Source organism: Denticeps clupeoides, chromosome 5 (genome assembly GCF_900700375.1).
Source record: "Denticeps clupeoides chromosome 5, fDenClu1.1, whole genome shotgun sequence".
Classification (NCBI taxonomy): domain Eukaryota; kingdom Metazoa; phylum Chordata; class Actinopteri; order Clupeiformes; family Denticipitidae; genus Denticeps; species Denticeps clupeoides.
In genome coordinates, this window is record NC_041711.1 from 15,069,739 (window position 1) to 15,086,667 (window position 16,929).

General features: G+C 44.3%; 2 protein-coding genes across 2 annotated transcripts; both read right to left on the bottom strand.

Annotated features, from left to right (window-relative positions):
• Positions 1–1,987: 1,987 nt before the first annotated feature.
• Positions 1,988–4,452, bottom strand: nr0b1 (nuclear receptor subfamily 0, group B, member 1). Its single transcript, XM_028980394.1, has 3 exons — positions 4,388–4,452; positions 3,646–4,294; positions 1,988–2,385 (listed from the first exon to the last, which is right to left on the bottom strand). The coding sequence occupies exons 2-3, from the start codon at positions 4,172–4,174 to the stop codon at positions 2,126–2,128; spliced, it is 789 nt and encodes a 262-aa protein (XP_028836227.1). The 5' UTR covers positions 4,175–4,294; positions 4,388–4,452; the 3' UTR covers positions 1,988–2,125.
• Positions 4,453–15,590: 11,138 nt separating this feature from the next.
• Positions 15,591–16,255, bottom strand: LOC114789894 (keratin-associated protein 4-4-like). Its single transcript, XM_028979347.1, has 2 exons — positions 16,175–16,255; positions 15,591–16,058 (listed from the first exon to the last, which is right to left on the bottom strand). Exons 1-2 carry the CDS (start codon positions 16,253–16,255, stop codon positions 15,591–15,593), a joined length of 549 nt encoding a protein of 182 aa, XP_028835180.1.
• Between the last annotated feature and the right edge of the window lie 674 nt (positions 16,256–16,929).

The window sequence follows — 16,929 nt, forward strand, 5'->3', positions numbered from 1 at the left end:
TGATCAGACCTAGCAACAAAGGTTTAAATTTGAGGCGTAACACACTGGGGTGTGTCAGATCAAAGCATCAAAGCTTGTGAACATATTAATTTTATTATTGGGTTAAATAATAGGGTCATAATGTGGACAATCTGAGAACAATTTTAAATAGAAAAGAAAATGAAACATGAGGTGTTCTGTATGTAGACGCCACCTTTTCAAGGACAAACACAGCAGTGAATCATCATTAAGTGGGCAGAGACGGGGCTCGGGTAATATTTCAGCTACTAATAAAGCCGAGATTACAGAAAGAACAAGGAATTCCCATCCCGTCCCAGCCTTGACGTCCGGCCATGTAAACTGCGCATTGAAAAGGGCACGTGTAAATTATGAACTCAATACATCACAGCTTTTTGGGGTCATGCATTGCGATGATGAAACATTTCACAGGATGAAGATGAATGTCAAAGAATAAAACGGCCAGCCATTCACATCAAGCTAAATTCCGCACTGACGGCACCTCAGACGCTTGCACATGGGTTTCTTCAACTATATTTCTTGTGTTGTGACACTTCAGGGTTCGAGTGGGACAAAAGTGGGCTATCAGCTCCTGGAATGTGACTGATTGACTGATTGGCCGCGATTGAGTCTTCATCTTCAGAGCCACAGACAGAAGCTGAGAACGTGGAGCAGGTACTTCTGCAGTGGGAGAGCTCTGAAGCTGGCTGTCATTTCACCGGGAGGGAGGAAGAGAGAGAGCGATGTTGCCTGCGGGAGAGGCGGCGCTCTGGTGAGCAGATTAATTGGAGGCGAAGCACAGAAAGTTCTAGAGCAGCGGATGGCCTGTGACAGCTCTACTGGCAACCCTGATCAATCAGTCATGATCTCCTGCCTCATTTGGAATGGGAAGAGATTAGTCAGGGAGACAGGGCGTCACACAGAAACTTCTCCTTTTCACCGGGCCAGGGGTTGGCCGCCCAGCACCAATGAAATATGACTGCTTCAACCTCCAGCTCTCTCACCATCTCTTCAGAGATAGTAGCTGTGTGGGTGGACTGGCCTGGAAGTTGTGTGCAACACTGAATAGAAATTTGAATATTAAAATGATTTGTATTTTCTCCAGGTATTAGGATGGATTCTTGCTATCCAATTCAGGGCACTCTTTAAAAGAAGTCCACCGATCCTTCGGTGAGGACCTAAGAGCAGGACTTACGCACTAATCACAGGTGGAACGGAACAAAGGCCACAGAAACGTTACTGAACACAGAACCACAAATAAAGCGGCCATATTGGGTGGCAGAGGTGAAGTCACCTCTGGGATCAGTGTTACTAATGGATAGAGAGACGAAAAATTATCAAATAAAATAGAGTATGCGAGATCAAAGACAGCCCGTCCTCCACGTGGCGATATTTTCACATCAAAATAGCTTTCATCTCGGGCCCTGCTGAAGACTCCCTTCAAAGCCGGTTCATGTATTTCTGAGGGATGATAATGCGTTTCCTTAATGCCATCATCCCTGACAATGTCCCCAGCAGGATCTCAACAAACTGCTGCAGGCCACCATCTGCTCAGCCAACATTTAAGAATAAATTGGATCCTTCCAAATCGCTCTACGTGATGATTATCCTTATTCACGTAAGCGTGTGTGTGTGTGTGTGTGTATATATATATATACACACACACACACACACGCTGTATATATGACGATGTCACCTCCACATAGCTGCAGGACTGCAGACGTGTCCTGGCCACCCACCTGACAAGGCCTGGCGAGCGACCTCTGACCCCGGAGCTCAGCGCCTTCAGGAGAGCAGCATATGGCGGCCTGTCTGCTCCGAGGCTGCAGGAGGATGTCAGTGTGGCGGGAAACACGTTCGTTCGTGTCTTACACTGACGCAGGCCATTAGTCATGCAAGCTCGGACTGGTTTTTAATTGGCTGGTTTGTGGGGCGACAGCGCCCTCTTCAGGTATGAAACAGCGTTATAATCGTATATGAGGCATTCAAATAACATGTTCAAGTTTAATATTAAAACACCGACTATGAAATACAGAAAGCACAGGGTGTGGTGGCGAAACGGGGCTCCGCTCTCCTCTCCACCGGACCTTTGGGATTCAGCCACAGGCTCGACTCACGGCTTCACAGTTCATCCTACAAAACATGGCGAGGCGCCCGTCTCCAGCAGGAGGTCCTCCATGGCGACGGCGCCGACCGGCGGCTGGAAGAAGAGCGCCGCCACGGCGCCGGCGCTGATGGCGCGCAGCATGGAGAGCGCGGCGAGCAGCTTGGCGAAGCGCGGCCCGCCGCCGTCGCCGCGGTGGGCCGGCGTGACGTGCTCGTTCAGCGCCTGGTGCGCCTCGCTCTGCAGCCCGTGGATGTGGCGCCGGCAGCGCAGGCCCGCCACGTCTGGGGGGAGAGGAGAAGCTCCAGCGTCACAAGGGAGGGTGGTGATGCTCATTAATAGTTCCAGAATGCACAAAGAACGACAATAACATGTCCGAATTATACAGTTTATTTTGTGTTGTAGATGGATCCAAAAGCAATAATAATGTCAGTAACAACAATAATAGTTCAAGCATAATGATTTTCTTACTTGTTATAATATGTTATATTTAGTCCCAAAATGCATAATAATATAGTAATTATTATTAAAGTAATATAGTATTAATATATAGTAATAATATAGTAATACAGTATTAATAATATAGTAATAATGGAATCTGTTACTACAACAACATTATTCAATTTATTTTGTGCTGTTATTTTATCCAAATGCAAAATGTATCCAAATCCTGATGCATAACACCATAACAATGTATAATAAGGGTTGTTTTTGTTCTTTTAGTTTAATATTTGTTATGGAAAACAAGCAGTTTAGCTCATGTTAACAGTGCTTGGTGGTGGAATCCAAACTTCTGGCTGGAGACGCAACTTGTTCAGCTCCTCCTGCTCTCTGGACCTCCTGCATTCGAGACCTGCCTGTTCTCTGGACCTGCCTGCTCTCTGGACCTTTTACTCACTGGACTTCCTGCTCTCTGGACCTTCTACTTTCTTAACCTGTTGTTTCATGGACCTCGCCTGCCGGTCAGTATCCTCTCCTGCTCTCTGGACCTTATACTAACTGGACCTGCCCGCTCTCCGGACCTCCTGCTCTGTGGACATTCTACTTTCTTAACCTGTTGTTTCATGGACCTTGCCTGCCGGTCAGTATCCTCTCCTGCTCTCTGGACCTTATACTCACTGGCACTGCCTGCTCTCTGGACCTTTTACTCACTGGACTTCCTGCTCTCTGGACCTTCTACTTTCTTGACCTCTTGTTTCCTGGACCTCCTGCTCTCTGGACCCTCTACTCTCTGGATCTCCTGCATTCGAGACCTGTCTGTTCTCTGGACCTCCTGCTCTATGGACCTTCTACTTTCTGGACCTCTTGTTTCCTTGACCTTCTACTCTCTGGATCTCCTGCATTCGAGACCTGTCTGTTCTCTGGACCTCCTGCTCTATGGACCTTCTACTTTCTGGACCTCTTGTTTCCTTGACCTTCTACTCTCTGGATCTCCTGCATTCGAGACCTGCCTGGTCTCTGGACCTGCCTTCTGTTTGGATCCCCTGCTCTCTGTACCTCTTGTTTTCTGGACCTGCCTACTGTCTGGACCTCCTGCTACGCACCTGGGTTGAAGAGGATGGCCCCCTTCAGGTATGCGTACTCCTTGGTGCTGATGTCCAGGGCCCAGCACTTGGTGAGGAACACTTTAATGTTCTGCACGTCGCCCAGCGAGACGCCCTGCGGGCTGTCCGTCCTGTCCGGCCCGCCGGTCAGGATCCTCTGCAGCATGCTGGGCTCGTGGGTCTCCGACGTCTCGAAGTCGATCCGGTCCTGCGCCATGCCCAGCACGAGCAGCGGCGCCCAGCTGCTGCTGACCAGCGCCCGCTGGTCCTCCGCCGGCAGCTCCCGGAAGCAGGGCACGTTCTTCACGAACCTGAGCGTCTTGACGAGCACCGCCGACGCGGCTTTGCACGTCGCCTGCGGCGAGCGCAGCGCGATCTTCTTCTTGGAGCCGCACGGGCAGGACTGCGCGGGCGGCGCCGGCCGCGGGTGCCGCTGCTGCGCCGGCGGCGCGTCGTTCTTCAGGATGCTGTACAGGATGCTGCCGTGCCTCCCGTCGCCCAGGCAGCGGCAGCCGTCGAAACACGCCATGCTGCGCACACCAGCTCGCCGAGCGACGGAGCGCGCCGTTTTATATTTCCTGCGGCCCGCCCACTGCAGTCCCGCGGCGCGCCGCCAGGCGGCGCCACACCCTGCGCTGTCGTGCAGTGTCTAAACAGACAGAAGAAATATACATTCACGCATAAAGAAGTTACCCACCAACAAAGAGGATGCTAATATTTATTTATTGTCAAAAATGTGCACCTATCTATCATTTTTAGGGAAGGACGTAGGAGGTCTTCGTCGTTGCTTGTGGGAGATCTTTCATTAGTTCTTCTAGTGCACCTCTAGATACAAACATGAATATTATTGCCACTCTCGCTTTTTAATCAGAATTAGTAGTGTGTTAGACTGTTAGACAAATCCTTCCTGAACAATTATGCTCTTGTGAAGATGATAAAACCTTTAATTAGTTTCACTGCTGCCTTTTATACAGATACTGCTAGTGACAGAGGGACAGCAGTGGCTGATGTCAAAAAAAGACCTACAGATTCTGGAGTATGGACCTTCGGCCTCCGGCAGTCTCCCGCGTCCGGCATCGTTTGAACCCGGGTCTATTTAAACATTTTCGAGCTGCGCAGCAAGGGCTACAACGAGCCAGACAAATGAGAGAATGGTGACGTGAAATAGAAAGTATTTTGGATCTGGTCGTCATTGTGGTCAACAGCGAAGACCTTGGCGGGAGAGTGCGGTGATGTCACACCTTCTCTTTTCTCCCATAGCGGATGATAAAAGGTTATTGATCTGTGACTGCATGGAAAGTCATGGGACAGCGGCGTCCCTTGTTCTCAGCCAGTGAAGGACGCTGTGCCAGAGGAGCAGGTGAAAGCTGTCACAGTGAGATCAGACTGGCGCACAGAGACAGAAAACTCATAATTATTTTACCTGGAATTTCTGCTTCTCGCTCGCTTTTTTTTTTTTTTTTGTCCCCGGTCAGATCAAGGCCCGTGTCAAGTAAACAGCCTTCGCCTACCCTCTGTCTACAGCCATCTTTTTAAAATTTATTTCATTGTTCTCTTCAAGGACTGAGAATGTTGCAGACAGGTTGTACAAATTTTCTCCGTTGCTGTGATATAAAGATTTCTTTTATTCTTTCTTAGAGTATGTTTCATTGCTGAAGTTCAAAACTCTGATTTCTCTCTCTCTCTCTCTCTCTCTCTCTCTCTCTTTCTCTTTTTTTCTGGGTCAGGCTTCTTTTTTTTCCTATTCAGACTTTTAGAACTGTCCTTGAGGGCCAAGGCTGCTGTCTTCCCTCTCACAGTTTGCTGAAAATTATGGCAGCCTCTCAGGTAGTTAATGACCTCAGGGGACGTGAGCAGAAGCGGCGCGTCCGTTTCAGCCAATTTCGTCATATTTCAGAGCCAAAGCGCAGACAAACATGTTTTTTTTTTCCTCCACGCACGGGGCGCCGTCTGTAAGCATGAAACAGTTTCACTTGCACTGTTGAATATCCAAGAGTCACCAGCTGACAAAAATGTGGATGAAGAGCAGCAAACGTTTTAATCAGTCGCGGCCCTGCATTATTATCCTTTTTCCACTGCTTTCGAGGTGATTTTAACAATTAAGCAATATTCATCTGCGATAAATCGCCGTAATAAATTATGTGGGCTTTTGTTGTTGCTGCTGCCAGGGTGTCTCCGCCTGACTGTTATTCCACATCAGGCGCACTTTTCTTCATGAGATGAGAATGAGGTTATGGTGCAGGCGCGGTTGCCAAGACCGCGGCGCCGACATTCATTTCATAATTCCTAACTGCGAGCGTGGATGTGTGTGTGCGTTAAAAAAAAAAAACAAAGTTGCATGCGATTGGTTCAAAGCGCTTTTGGGTTGGGGTGACCTTGGGAGGGCTGTATCGCAGAGTTACGCGTCGAGTTTGCAAACAAGTGCTCCTCGCCAATAAAGGTCACTGTAGTCCAGATTTTACATGCAGGGCAGTTTGCAAACATGTCGCGACCCCTGCAGCTTATAAAACCATGATGTCATCTTTTGGAAGTGTCTGGCATGCCACGTCTCCCAGGTGGCAGCAGCAAGAAGCTATATTCACGTAGGAGCATCTGTAGGCACCATGTCCAAATCATGTCAAGTAGAATATAAATGAACTCTAATAGGGGCAGTGGTGGCCTAGTGGTTAAGGAAGCAGATCCGTAATCAGAAGGTTGCCGGTTCGTTGTGTGCTGTGCTGCAGTGTTTCACAATGACGATCACTTCACTTTCACTAATCACTGACTCACTATCCTGAACAGGACTTAGTCCTGATACTCAGGGTTGTGGCTGGAGCCTGGAGAACCCGGAGGAAACCCACGTCAATACAGGGATTTAATGACATAATGAGCATGTTCTGAGAGATGTAGAGAAGCAGCAGTGTCACATCCCTAAGTCTAGAAACACAACAAGGATGTGGAGAGGAGACGTCCACTGTTGCACGCACAACCAAACAAAGCCTACGAACAGTGCTTTTATTTACAGTGAGCTAACAGGTACAATAAAACATTGGACTCAGGACAGCTAACCAACACCATACAGCCTAAAGGAAGGGATGGTCCAGTGGGGATAACTCAAACACGCACAAAATTTAACAAAAAGGTCACATAAAGCTAACACAGGCTAACAACAAAGGGGTCACACACAGCCACAAGACACATGAATGAGATCCCCAACAGAGGTCCTTGCAGATCTCCGTGGACCCTGGGGACCTCTCGAACACCATCTGAAGTCTCTTTATGTAGGTGGAGGTGACCAATAGGCAGATGGTAGGTGGAACTGGTAGACCTCATCTCCTCCCACGAAGTCAACCTAAAAGAGACAGGACGCAAAAACACAGCCAGCCACACAGAACACGTGGGAGCATACGTCCATTTTAATTCATATGTCATTATTATTTCAGTCATATTGTGTGTTGCTAGTGCTTTTTGTTGTAACAGCTTGTTTTGGCGTAATCAGACTAGGTAATTTGGTAAATTGTACTTCTGTTAGTTCCATGTCTTCCATTAGTTTGGCCAGATCCACATTTGTGAAGGCTGTTATTCAGGATGTAGGGGTCTAGGTGTCCTAGCTGATGCATTCAAACAAGGAGCTCAATAAGGTTGTCATGACCCCATGGGAATAAGGAGCTGGCACAGTTTAAAAGTAACAACCTTGGAAGAACTTTCAGAAATGATCTTGGTTTCTCTCTTTGCCCCGAAAAAGCCTTTAGAACGGGTGAATGTGGTAGAAGTTTCCGCTAAGGAAATGCCCGTTATTTCTGTTGTGACTTTTGGCTGTTGCTATAGTTCTGTGCTCTTTTTTTCTCCATAGTGTTTCTCCCTAAATTTCTGATGCAAGTACCAAGTGCAAAAGTCAGTCATGGATCTGTATTTTGTTTTTCACCCATATGATCTTGATTAATTAAGTAGACATTATATATATTATATTTTTTTATATTCTCAGACATTTTTAAGTGCATTAATAGTGGGAGTCTGTGGGCCTTTCATGTGCAAGGTCTAAATCACATTATAATTTAACATTAATTCAACACGTCCATTTAATTCAATATAATTGATACTTAAATTCTCATGTTTGACAAATCAACATTTTGTGTTCTGCCATTAAAGATTCTTACGCATTTTGTATGCTTTCTAAATGAGATAATCAAAATGCATGAGGGATTTAGTGTTTTATTTCTGCACTATAGACAGATCATGTTTATTATTCACTACATTTACTACATTGAATGGAAACATAAACCTAGATATTTGTTTAAATTATATTTGCATGATTGTAAAATTTCACATGCAGAAATCTGTGTGCATATTTAAGGTATTGATTAAACTTGATACTGGTCATATTATCTTTGAAGCAATGAATTAGATGACACTTGTATTTGATATTTTTGACCCATATCCTTTGGTAAACACTGGATAATGGATTCGCTGGAACTGAATTTTCCCAAAAAACGGCTGCAGGTTGACAAAGACCCTGAGTGCTGAAGCGCATGTGCTGTGAGCTGAAGGCTGTACATGCATATTGCCTGCTCCTCCATGGTTCTTCCAAACTTCTCCCTTGGGAAAATTCTGCTGGATATCTTCAGGTTATCAAGCATGAACACACAGTACTACATTCAAAGTTAAGATAACATGTACCGTTATTCCCACACAGCTGTCTTCACGCCCGCCAGAATAAACAAACACCGCCTGTCATAATTGTGCAGCCAAATCAGCAAATGCTGGAGCCTGGCGTCCGGTACTGAGCTGTCTGGGTCGAAGCAGACCTCTTCCCTGCATCCAATTTTTCCTTCCTTCGTGAATGTAATCCTGAGTGAGATTCTGTTATAGGTCCCATGACATAAATTTTTTTTTTAAAGTGAAAAAAGTGCTTTTATTTCGGTCTTAGTGGTCCCATAATACTGTGTCTGAAGTCTCCTTCCAATATTCAGCAAAATTGCAGCCAATTTTATCCAGTCCCACAATGAGATTTCCCCAGGATGCGCTATTTCCTGACTGTAGCTTTAAATGCAAATAAGGAGGAGAAGGGCGGGATGAGGAGGAGAGCGGACTATAGAAGTTTGGGGGAAATTACATCATCAACATCATTCACCAACCACAGTGTTTGGCGCAAACAGGAAGTCAGTGTTTTTCCAGGAATAAATAAATCCCCTTGTGATGACCACAGACACAGACAGACTGCAGGACCACAGACAGGTTGGGGGGACTCATATTAATGTTAAATAAAAGGGACTTTTAATATTGGAAGTGATAAGACAGTATGGAAGGTCATGTTTATTCCATGAACATGGGCGGTCCTAACCTGTTTGGGACCTGGCGAACACCCCCTCTGATACAATTTAGAGTAGTGACAAGTGAAGTGAAGTGAATGTCACATGTGATACACAGCAGCACAGCACATGGTGCACACAGTGAAATTTGTCCTCTGCATTTAACCCATTACACTGAGTGAGCAGTAGGCAGCCATGACAGGCGCCTGGGGAGCAGTGTGTGGGGATGGTGCTTTGCTCAGTGGCACCTCAGTGGCACCTTGGCGGATCGGGATTAGAACCAGCAACCTTCTGATCACGGGGCCGCTTCCTTAACCGCTAGGCCACCACTGCCCCAGTAAACAATGAAGCTACTTATTCAAACTATGATTTATCAATTTTACAGTGAAACACGTTTTGGGTCAGAAAGGTATTAGTTGATACTATTTCTATTTTCGATTTTCAGTGGTCCAGAGCTTTTAAACTGTTGCCTTCTTTTTTGTATGAGAATGCCATTCATCAATCCAACACACAGTTCTCATGTGAAATTTTCAGTGAAAACAGGGTTGGGTCAGACAGGTAACACTTGCTACCATTTCTAATAGTTCCGAATTTTGAGTGGGCACAGAGATCATCACCATATACAGATTTATAACGTTCCTTATCTGTGAAACAGATTTCCTTTTTGTATGCCTCGTTGAATTATAACCCCTACAGGCACAATACGGATATTGCAGCCTGCTGAGCAGGATTTAAGCAGGAACTGACAATTCGAATAAGGCGCTAACTTCAGTGTCATGTTTCACTTTGTGAGCTGGTTATTAAAGGCCGCCCCATATAAAATTGCCCCTGTCTGTGAAGGTCTTTGAATTTGAAGACCTGTGAAGGTCTTTCCATCAGTGTTTGGGCCCTATTTTCAAACTGGCAATAAGTGCAACACAGTGCAATATGTGGGGAGCTTGCTTAAACCCAAACCCAAAGATGGAATAAACTGCCCTGTCTCTGTTTACCTGCAGATTAATCCAATTAAACAGAAATGATATTTTCTAGTCATTTTTTTTTTTTTGTGCGAAAAATTTCTGCTATTCACTCTGCCCCGATGTTTCTCTCTCCCGCACTTTCCCTCCCTGATCTGCCAAGCTCATAAAAGTTGGGCAATGACCTCCTTCCGTTAACCTGACATTACCTTGAGCAAATAAATAAAGGCAGCCTCTGAATGTTTGCCTTGGCTTCATTTCTCTCCCTCCCCCCTTCCCTGTCTGGCTGCTGAGAGGCAGTCCTGGAGGGCACCGGTCATGGGGAACAGTAGCGACCGGCAGCACCCCGGCTGGAACATTTATGCCATTCATCAGTCTCTGGTTAACAGAATGAGATTTATGACACTTTTTCTTAGTTCTGGGGTTTGTTAAAAAAAAAAAAAAAAAAAACTCCAATCAGCTGATATGTAGCATCTGTCTTGAGAACCTTCCCTGAAAAATAAGAACATTTTTTGTTGCGTCTCCTATTACCTACTCCTATTTTTTTTTTGGAGAGCTGGTAGTTTGCACTTTTTCTGGCTTTGGTGCTTTTCCGAAAACCTTTGAGCACCATAAAGCACCTACACACACAAACATGCATGCACTATGAAACCTGCAAACACACTCCACTCTGTTTCAGGGCCGTTCGGCAGCCATAGAAGCGTCTGTAGCTCCAAGCCAAGGTCAGCGCAGAGGAACACAGACCCAAGGTCAGTCTGTTCTCAGTCCACAAAGGCGCAGATGCCAAAGCGCTTTCTGAGAAGTCGGGGGCCTGCACCATGATGCATGCGCTCACTCGCTCGCTTCCTACTCCCCTTAATGGATGCTGATGAGTTACGGTTCCGGCATCTTCTGGTCGGACCCTGTTCCCCAAGTGAGTGAATTTAGCTCATAATTCGGGGAACACAATTTTTCAGAACTCTGACTCATGTCCATCTGTCCTTGGTGTTTTCCTGGTTTTAAAGACAAGGGCATCAATGAAGATGACATGAAAATAAGTAGAGAGAAGTTTTTTTTTGTATGGTGGGGAATCCGGAAGCCCTATACACAGAAATCATATGTTTGCCATAAATCTGATCCTGGTATTTTCCATTTGCTGTAATTACAACCTGATCAAGTTTTAAGCATGATGTTATCTCAAAAGTACAAACACGTGGCCAGTACACTTTCAGAAGTAAACTTGTGATAATGTTTGGTTTGGATGTGAAATTTTATTTCAGTAGCACATTTTTTATTTGCAGGAAAGTCATCTGACAGTAAAAATAACGTTTTCATGGCTGAAAAATCAATCTGATGTAGACAGTCCAAAATGAAGCCAGAACCACATCAGCCATCAACATTAAAAAAACAAATCCATGAGCCGTGTGCCTCAAGAGAAACGTCCTTGTGAACGTTTCTGCGTTTCCCTTTCTCAGATCAAACCTAATTAACTTTGGTTGGAAGAGACAAACGCCTGGGAAGTGTTGCCAAGGCCAGGTAAATAACTCACCACTTTCCCCCTCCTCGAACCCAAAACATCATTTACTTGGGCTTCCCAATGCATGTCACTTCATAAACAGGAGGAAGGGTGGGGGTGCAGCTGGCCCATCTTCTTCACGAATTAGAGGCGGGTTGAGCACAGTTCATCCGGCGCCAAACCTTTCAATCAATCCCGCGTCGTTCCTCACATTAGACATCCGTCAGTGCAGCGCCCGTCTTCCTCATAAAATTGATAGAGATGGCCTTAGCTGCTGGGGCTCTCCCAGCATGCACCAGCAATTTTACATATTAATTTATGTCCTGTGGATCTGTAATTGAGGGAAGGGGATGGGTCGCTGCTCTCAGGATTATTTATGTACCTTTCATCACATTTTATCGTGGCCGACAGAACAGGGCATGTATATGTTGTTCATACAGGTGAGAGCCATGGGGGTCATGTTGGCATAGAAGTCTAAATTATGGATGCCAGTGTGATACCACAGCGACAGGAGCCGTCAGGGCTACGAAAATCAACACTTAAAATCTGAGATTAATATTTAATGAGCCACTATCAAGGTGCCTCTTCCATGAAAAGTTGCAACCTGTGCACATGTGAGATCCTTTCAAACACTTTAAAATCCTCACATGGCTTATGTAATACTACAAAACATCACCGCTTTAAATTTAAAGTTCCAGTAGTGCATTATCCATTTTTTAGCATCATTGACTTTGTGCACTTTCATTCTTTTCAGTCTATGTTTTTTTCCCTAAACGGTACAGAGCAGCTTGCACAATTATTCTCAACTGTGGCCACAGCACACCAAACTCATTTCTTCTGTATTTTATTTCAGAACAAATGCTACAAATTCCATTGATTAGAACCATTTAGAATGCATGAACCAACCAATACAGTTTGGTCAATTGTAATAAATTATAATTATTTTCAGACAGCAAATACAAACATCTGCTTTTAGACTTTATGGTGCATTGTACAATTTTAATCAGAATTGAATCCAACCAAACCATTGAGCAACTACTTTTTACCAAAGCCACATGCTAATTCCAAAAGTTAGGGTGGGATGAGGCACTAATGCTCGACATTTTGATAAATGTGAGAAATTTGATAAACAAAAAGAAAAAGACACAATGGCCAAAACACAAAATACAAAGTCAACAGAAAACACACAGCATATGGAGTAACATTCAGAATTCATGAGACAGACATGAAGGGTTCTAATCACCCACTCCGAACAGGCATCTGCTGTGGGAGATTAGGACCCATGTGCACATGTGAATTGGTGGCAGGGGCACCTAGAGAGCACCATTTAAATATAGCACATTTTATCACTATTTTAAGCAAGGTTGTATTTTTATTTTCATAATACACAGGAACAAAAAAAAAAAAAAAACGGCTTGTGCACAATTTAACAACATTTAGCTGTTTCATGAATTTAAAGTAGTTAATTGCTGATATGGATGGAAAAGCAATTGAGATGCTAAACAGCTCATTCTATGCATACATGAACAATAATTTAAAAATTACCTGTCAATTAAGCATCACCAATGACTAAAGCAGCTCAAAATTGTCTTGAAAGACTCAATTTATGCAATTTCAGAAGCATATTGTTAATAAGAGTTGAGGCCTGTTACCAGTACTATTTTATGGCATTGAATCAGAGGGGGTTTAATGGTAACTGTGTAAAATGATTTATAAATGAATGTGATACCATGTATTTAAAATGTTTTTAAATGCATATTAGTTTATTGTTTGATGAATGTGCAATTTGATATTTATGAACTGTTTCAATGTTTGTGTGAATATCATTTTTATTTATTGTACCTCAGATAAATGGTTTGGACCAGGGCTATAAAGTTTTCTGAGGAGATGAGAGTTGATTGGTGAGTTCATAAAAGATGACATATGATGTTTAATTTATATAGATTTTTTTTTAGCGAAGTTTATTTTCTCCCTCTGAACGGCATCCACTTTTGTGTCATCTTCCCTGCCACCATCAGTGCTCTGCTGTCCTGCACAGAGAGTTCTTCACGCCCCGATTACATATACAAACAACGTGAACTCCCCTTTAAGACCATTTTACAGTTAATTAAAGCATACACAAAATGTCATGACAGAAAATTAAATCAGACTATCCACCTTGACATCCAGTGCAGTCTTCTACTTTAAGAAATCACCCAGGCCAGAATTCTGAACTCCTCTTCCACCCCGCTGATGAAGCACTGAAGACTGATGGTTTCTTTCCTCTTTTTTGACTCGAGTCCTGTTTACATCCTGTTTTCACGCAGTGGAAGGTGAAACTGAAAGCTTCAAAAGACTCTTTCATCCAAAGGGAGAAAGAAGGAACTGAACCTGATTTGCTGAACCTTTATCAATTATGAATGGAAAATTCAATACCAAATAATATTAATTTGCGCAAAGGTCAAGCAAAATCCCATGTCTACATCTGTGACATTGTCCAGGGGGGCGAGCAAACTTTCTCCTGGACGTAAGTTTTTGTGTATGTTTAGTTCTTTGCCGTTTCTGTTGTTTTTATCATTTAAAGCCAAATCTCCATCTCAAGGTCTCCGTCTGTATGTGCTTTTCAGTGAAGGTCATGCTGTAGGTAGCAGAGAACCTTGAAGTCGTCATTGTCTAGGAAGGCGTGCGCTTTATTCACGCATCTTTCAATGTCAGTCAGCTGCGTACAGTACAACACCCTTGTTCTCTCAGCCCGCCGCCGGGTCCTCTGCTGATGTAATTACAAACAAGCGTGGCGCTCAAGGCCGCCATAAAACAGTGGACCTCAGATGTAAATTGCTGCTTATTAAATATCATGGCCTTGCACCTGGTGCGTATACCCACTGAATGGCCGGCAACATATTTTATTATTCAACAAGTAGCAAGGGACAAAAAGAGGGATCATGCTGCGAGACCTTCATAATATTGAATATGGAGCTTCACGTTTTGCTGTGAAACGCAGATTATGAAGAAAAGTGATTGTGATTGTTAAAGTTTTTTTTTTTTTATGTGTGTGTGTGTTGCGAGTGAATGAGCGACTGCAAGGTGCCATCACCAGGCTGAGTCACCCCAGTGCAGCCACCTATTAATCAGCCACATGTCACCTGTAATAAAACCCATTTGCGGTGCACAGGATGCGAATGAGGAAGGACAAGGTCATGGCTGGTGGTGTGGTGGGTGGAGAGAAGGGTGGATGGGGCTTTGGATGGGCTGCAATTTAGTCTTTCACTGTCTTAGTCCCTGGAGTGCAAATGTTGAGGGTCTCAGAGTGAACTGCTGTGCATTACGGTCACTTAATATCGGCTTATTTTACCTCTTTTAACTCTGTCTGAACAATAACAGCATGTCTGGTGTGATGGAGTCATAGATGCCACAGATGGCATGTTTGAACTAAAAAACGTATACCAGATGGTTTGGTGTTTATTGGCGGTCTGGTGCTTTTCATGTCACAGATGGTGTGAAGAATCTTAGAGGAAGAATCCATAGATGATTTAAGGCCTGATATCAGTGCCTTTCAGGCATATTCCATGCTGCACCTTCTGTGTTTCAGACTGCCACACGCATCATTAGGTTGTTAATAATCAAGGAAACTCAATTAAGTGAAAGTTGGAATTGAATTGCTCTGGGGAGGGAATATAAAAATATTATTATTAATAATAATAATAATAATAATAGTAATAATACATGTTGTTTATAATGGCCTCTCCGTTCAAACAAACCTCTAAGTGCTGCAAAAGTGCTGTATTAGGAATCTGACAACGCTCAACCTCACAGCATTGCACCTCACAATGTTCCACCTCGCAACACTGCACCTCACAACACTCCACCTCACAACACTGCACCTCACAATGCTCCTCCTCACAAAACTGGTCCTCACAATACTCCACCTCACAACACTGCACCTCACAATGTTCATCCTCACAACACTGCACCTCACAATGCTCCTCCTCACAAAACTGGTCCTCACAACACTCCACCTCACAACACTGCACCTCACAATGTTCATCCTCACAACACTGCACCTCACAATGCTCCTCCTCACAAAACTGGTCCTCACAATACTCCACCTCACAACACTGCACCTCACAATGTTCATCCTCACAACACTGCACCTCACAATGCTCCTCCTCACAAAACTGGTCCTCACAATACTCCACCTCACAACACTGCACCTCACAATGTTCATCCTCACAACACCTCACAATGCTCCTCCTCACAAAACTGGTCCTCACAACACTCCACCTCACAACACCGCACCTCACAATGCTCCTCCTCACAAAACTGGTCCTCACAACACTCCACCTCACAACACTGCTCCTCACAATGTTCCTCCTCACAACGCTGCACCTCACAACCCTGCTCCTCACAATGCTCCTTCTCACAATGATTCACCACACAACCCTGCTCCACACAACACTCATCCTCACAACACTCAACCTCACAACACTGCACCTCACAATGTTCATCCTCACCATACTGCACCTCACAATGCTCCTCCTCACAACGCTGCACCTCACAACCCTGCTCCTCACAATGCTCCTTCTCACAACGATGCACCACACAACCCTGCTCCTCACAACACTCATCCTCACAACGCTTTACCTCACAATGCTCCACCTCACAACACTGGACCTCACAATGCTCCACCTCACAACACTGCACCTCACAATGTTCAGCCTCACAACACTGCACCTCACAATGTTCATCCTCACAACACTGCACCTCACAATGCTCCTCCTCACAAAACTTGTCCTCACAACCCTCCACCTCACAATGTTCCTCTTCACAACACTAAACCTCACAACCCTGTTCCTCACAATGCTCATCAATATGCTGCTCATCACCACGCTCATCCTCACAACCCCTGCATATGCACACCTGCATATGAAACTTATGACCACAAAGTCACAGGTTCAAATCCCACTTACTACTATTGTGTCTCTTAGTAAGACACAGAACCCTGAGTTGCTCCAAGTTGACTGTCCCTGTAACTATTGATTGTAAGGTGCTCTGGATCAGGATGTCTGTTAAATGCCATGAATGTAAAAAGTTATTTTGAAGTCCTGCACTGTCATGCCAAATGTTGAAACAAGTGGTATGTGAACTCCCAATTTGTAACTTTAATATCATTGTGTTGTGCTGAAAAAAAGAAGAAAAATATGCAAGAATTGCATAATTGCTGAAAAAAGCTGAATTTATTTAGGATTTTCTATAAACTACAGTGACTCTGCCCCTCTTCACCTAACAAGCCTGCTGGGTGGTACTAGGTATTTTTATTTATCTATCTGTGGTGGCAAGTTATAATGGCTCAGTAGGAATATTTATCGAATTTTTCAGGCATTAAATCCAGGCATTAAACATGCTAATATATGTGCACTTTATACATTTACTATAGATATTTATACACATATAGGCACAATGTAAATAGAGGTGAAGTTGGATGTATAAAAATGATCAGGTAGGTGAAATGCCCCTTTAATTGAAACTGGGGTACTTTTTTGATTATGCCAATATATATTGGGAAGTC

Bases quoted from the DNA above. Each gene is read 5' to 3' on its own strand.
- nr0b1 (XM_028980394.1), bottom strand. From the start codon at position 4,174: ATGGCGTGTTTCGACGGCTGCCGCTGCCTGGGCGACGGGAGGCACGGC. The intron at 2,386-3,645 runs GTGCGTAGCAGG...CTCTCCCCCCAG, and splicing joins GGCCATCCTCTTCAACCCAG to ACGTGGCGGGCCTGCGCTGC.
- LOC114789894 (XM_028979347.1), bottom strand. From the start codon at position 16,255: ATGAGCGTGGTGATGAGCAGCATATTGATGAGCATTGTGAGGAACAGG. The intron at 16,059-16,174 runs GTGAGGTGGAGG...TGTGAGGTGCAG, and splicing joins GTGTTGTGAAGAGGAACATT to TGTTGTGAGGTGGAGCATTG.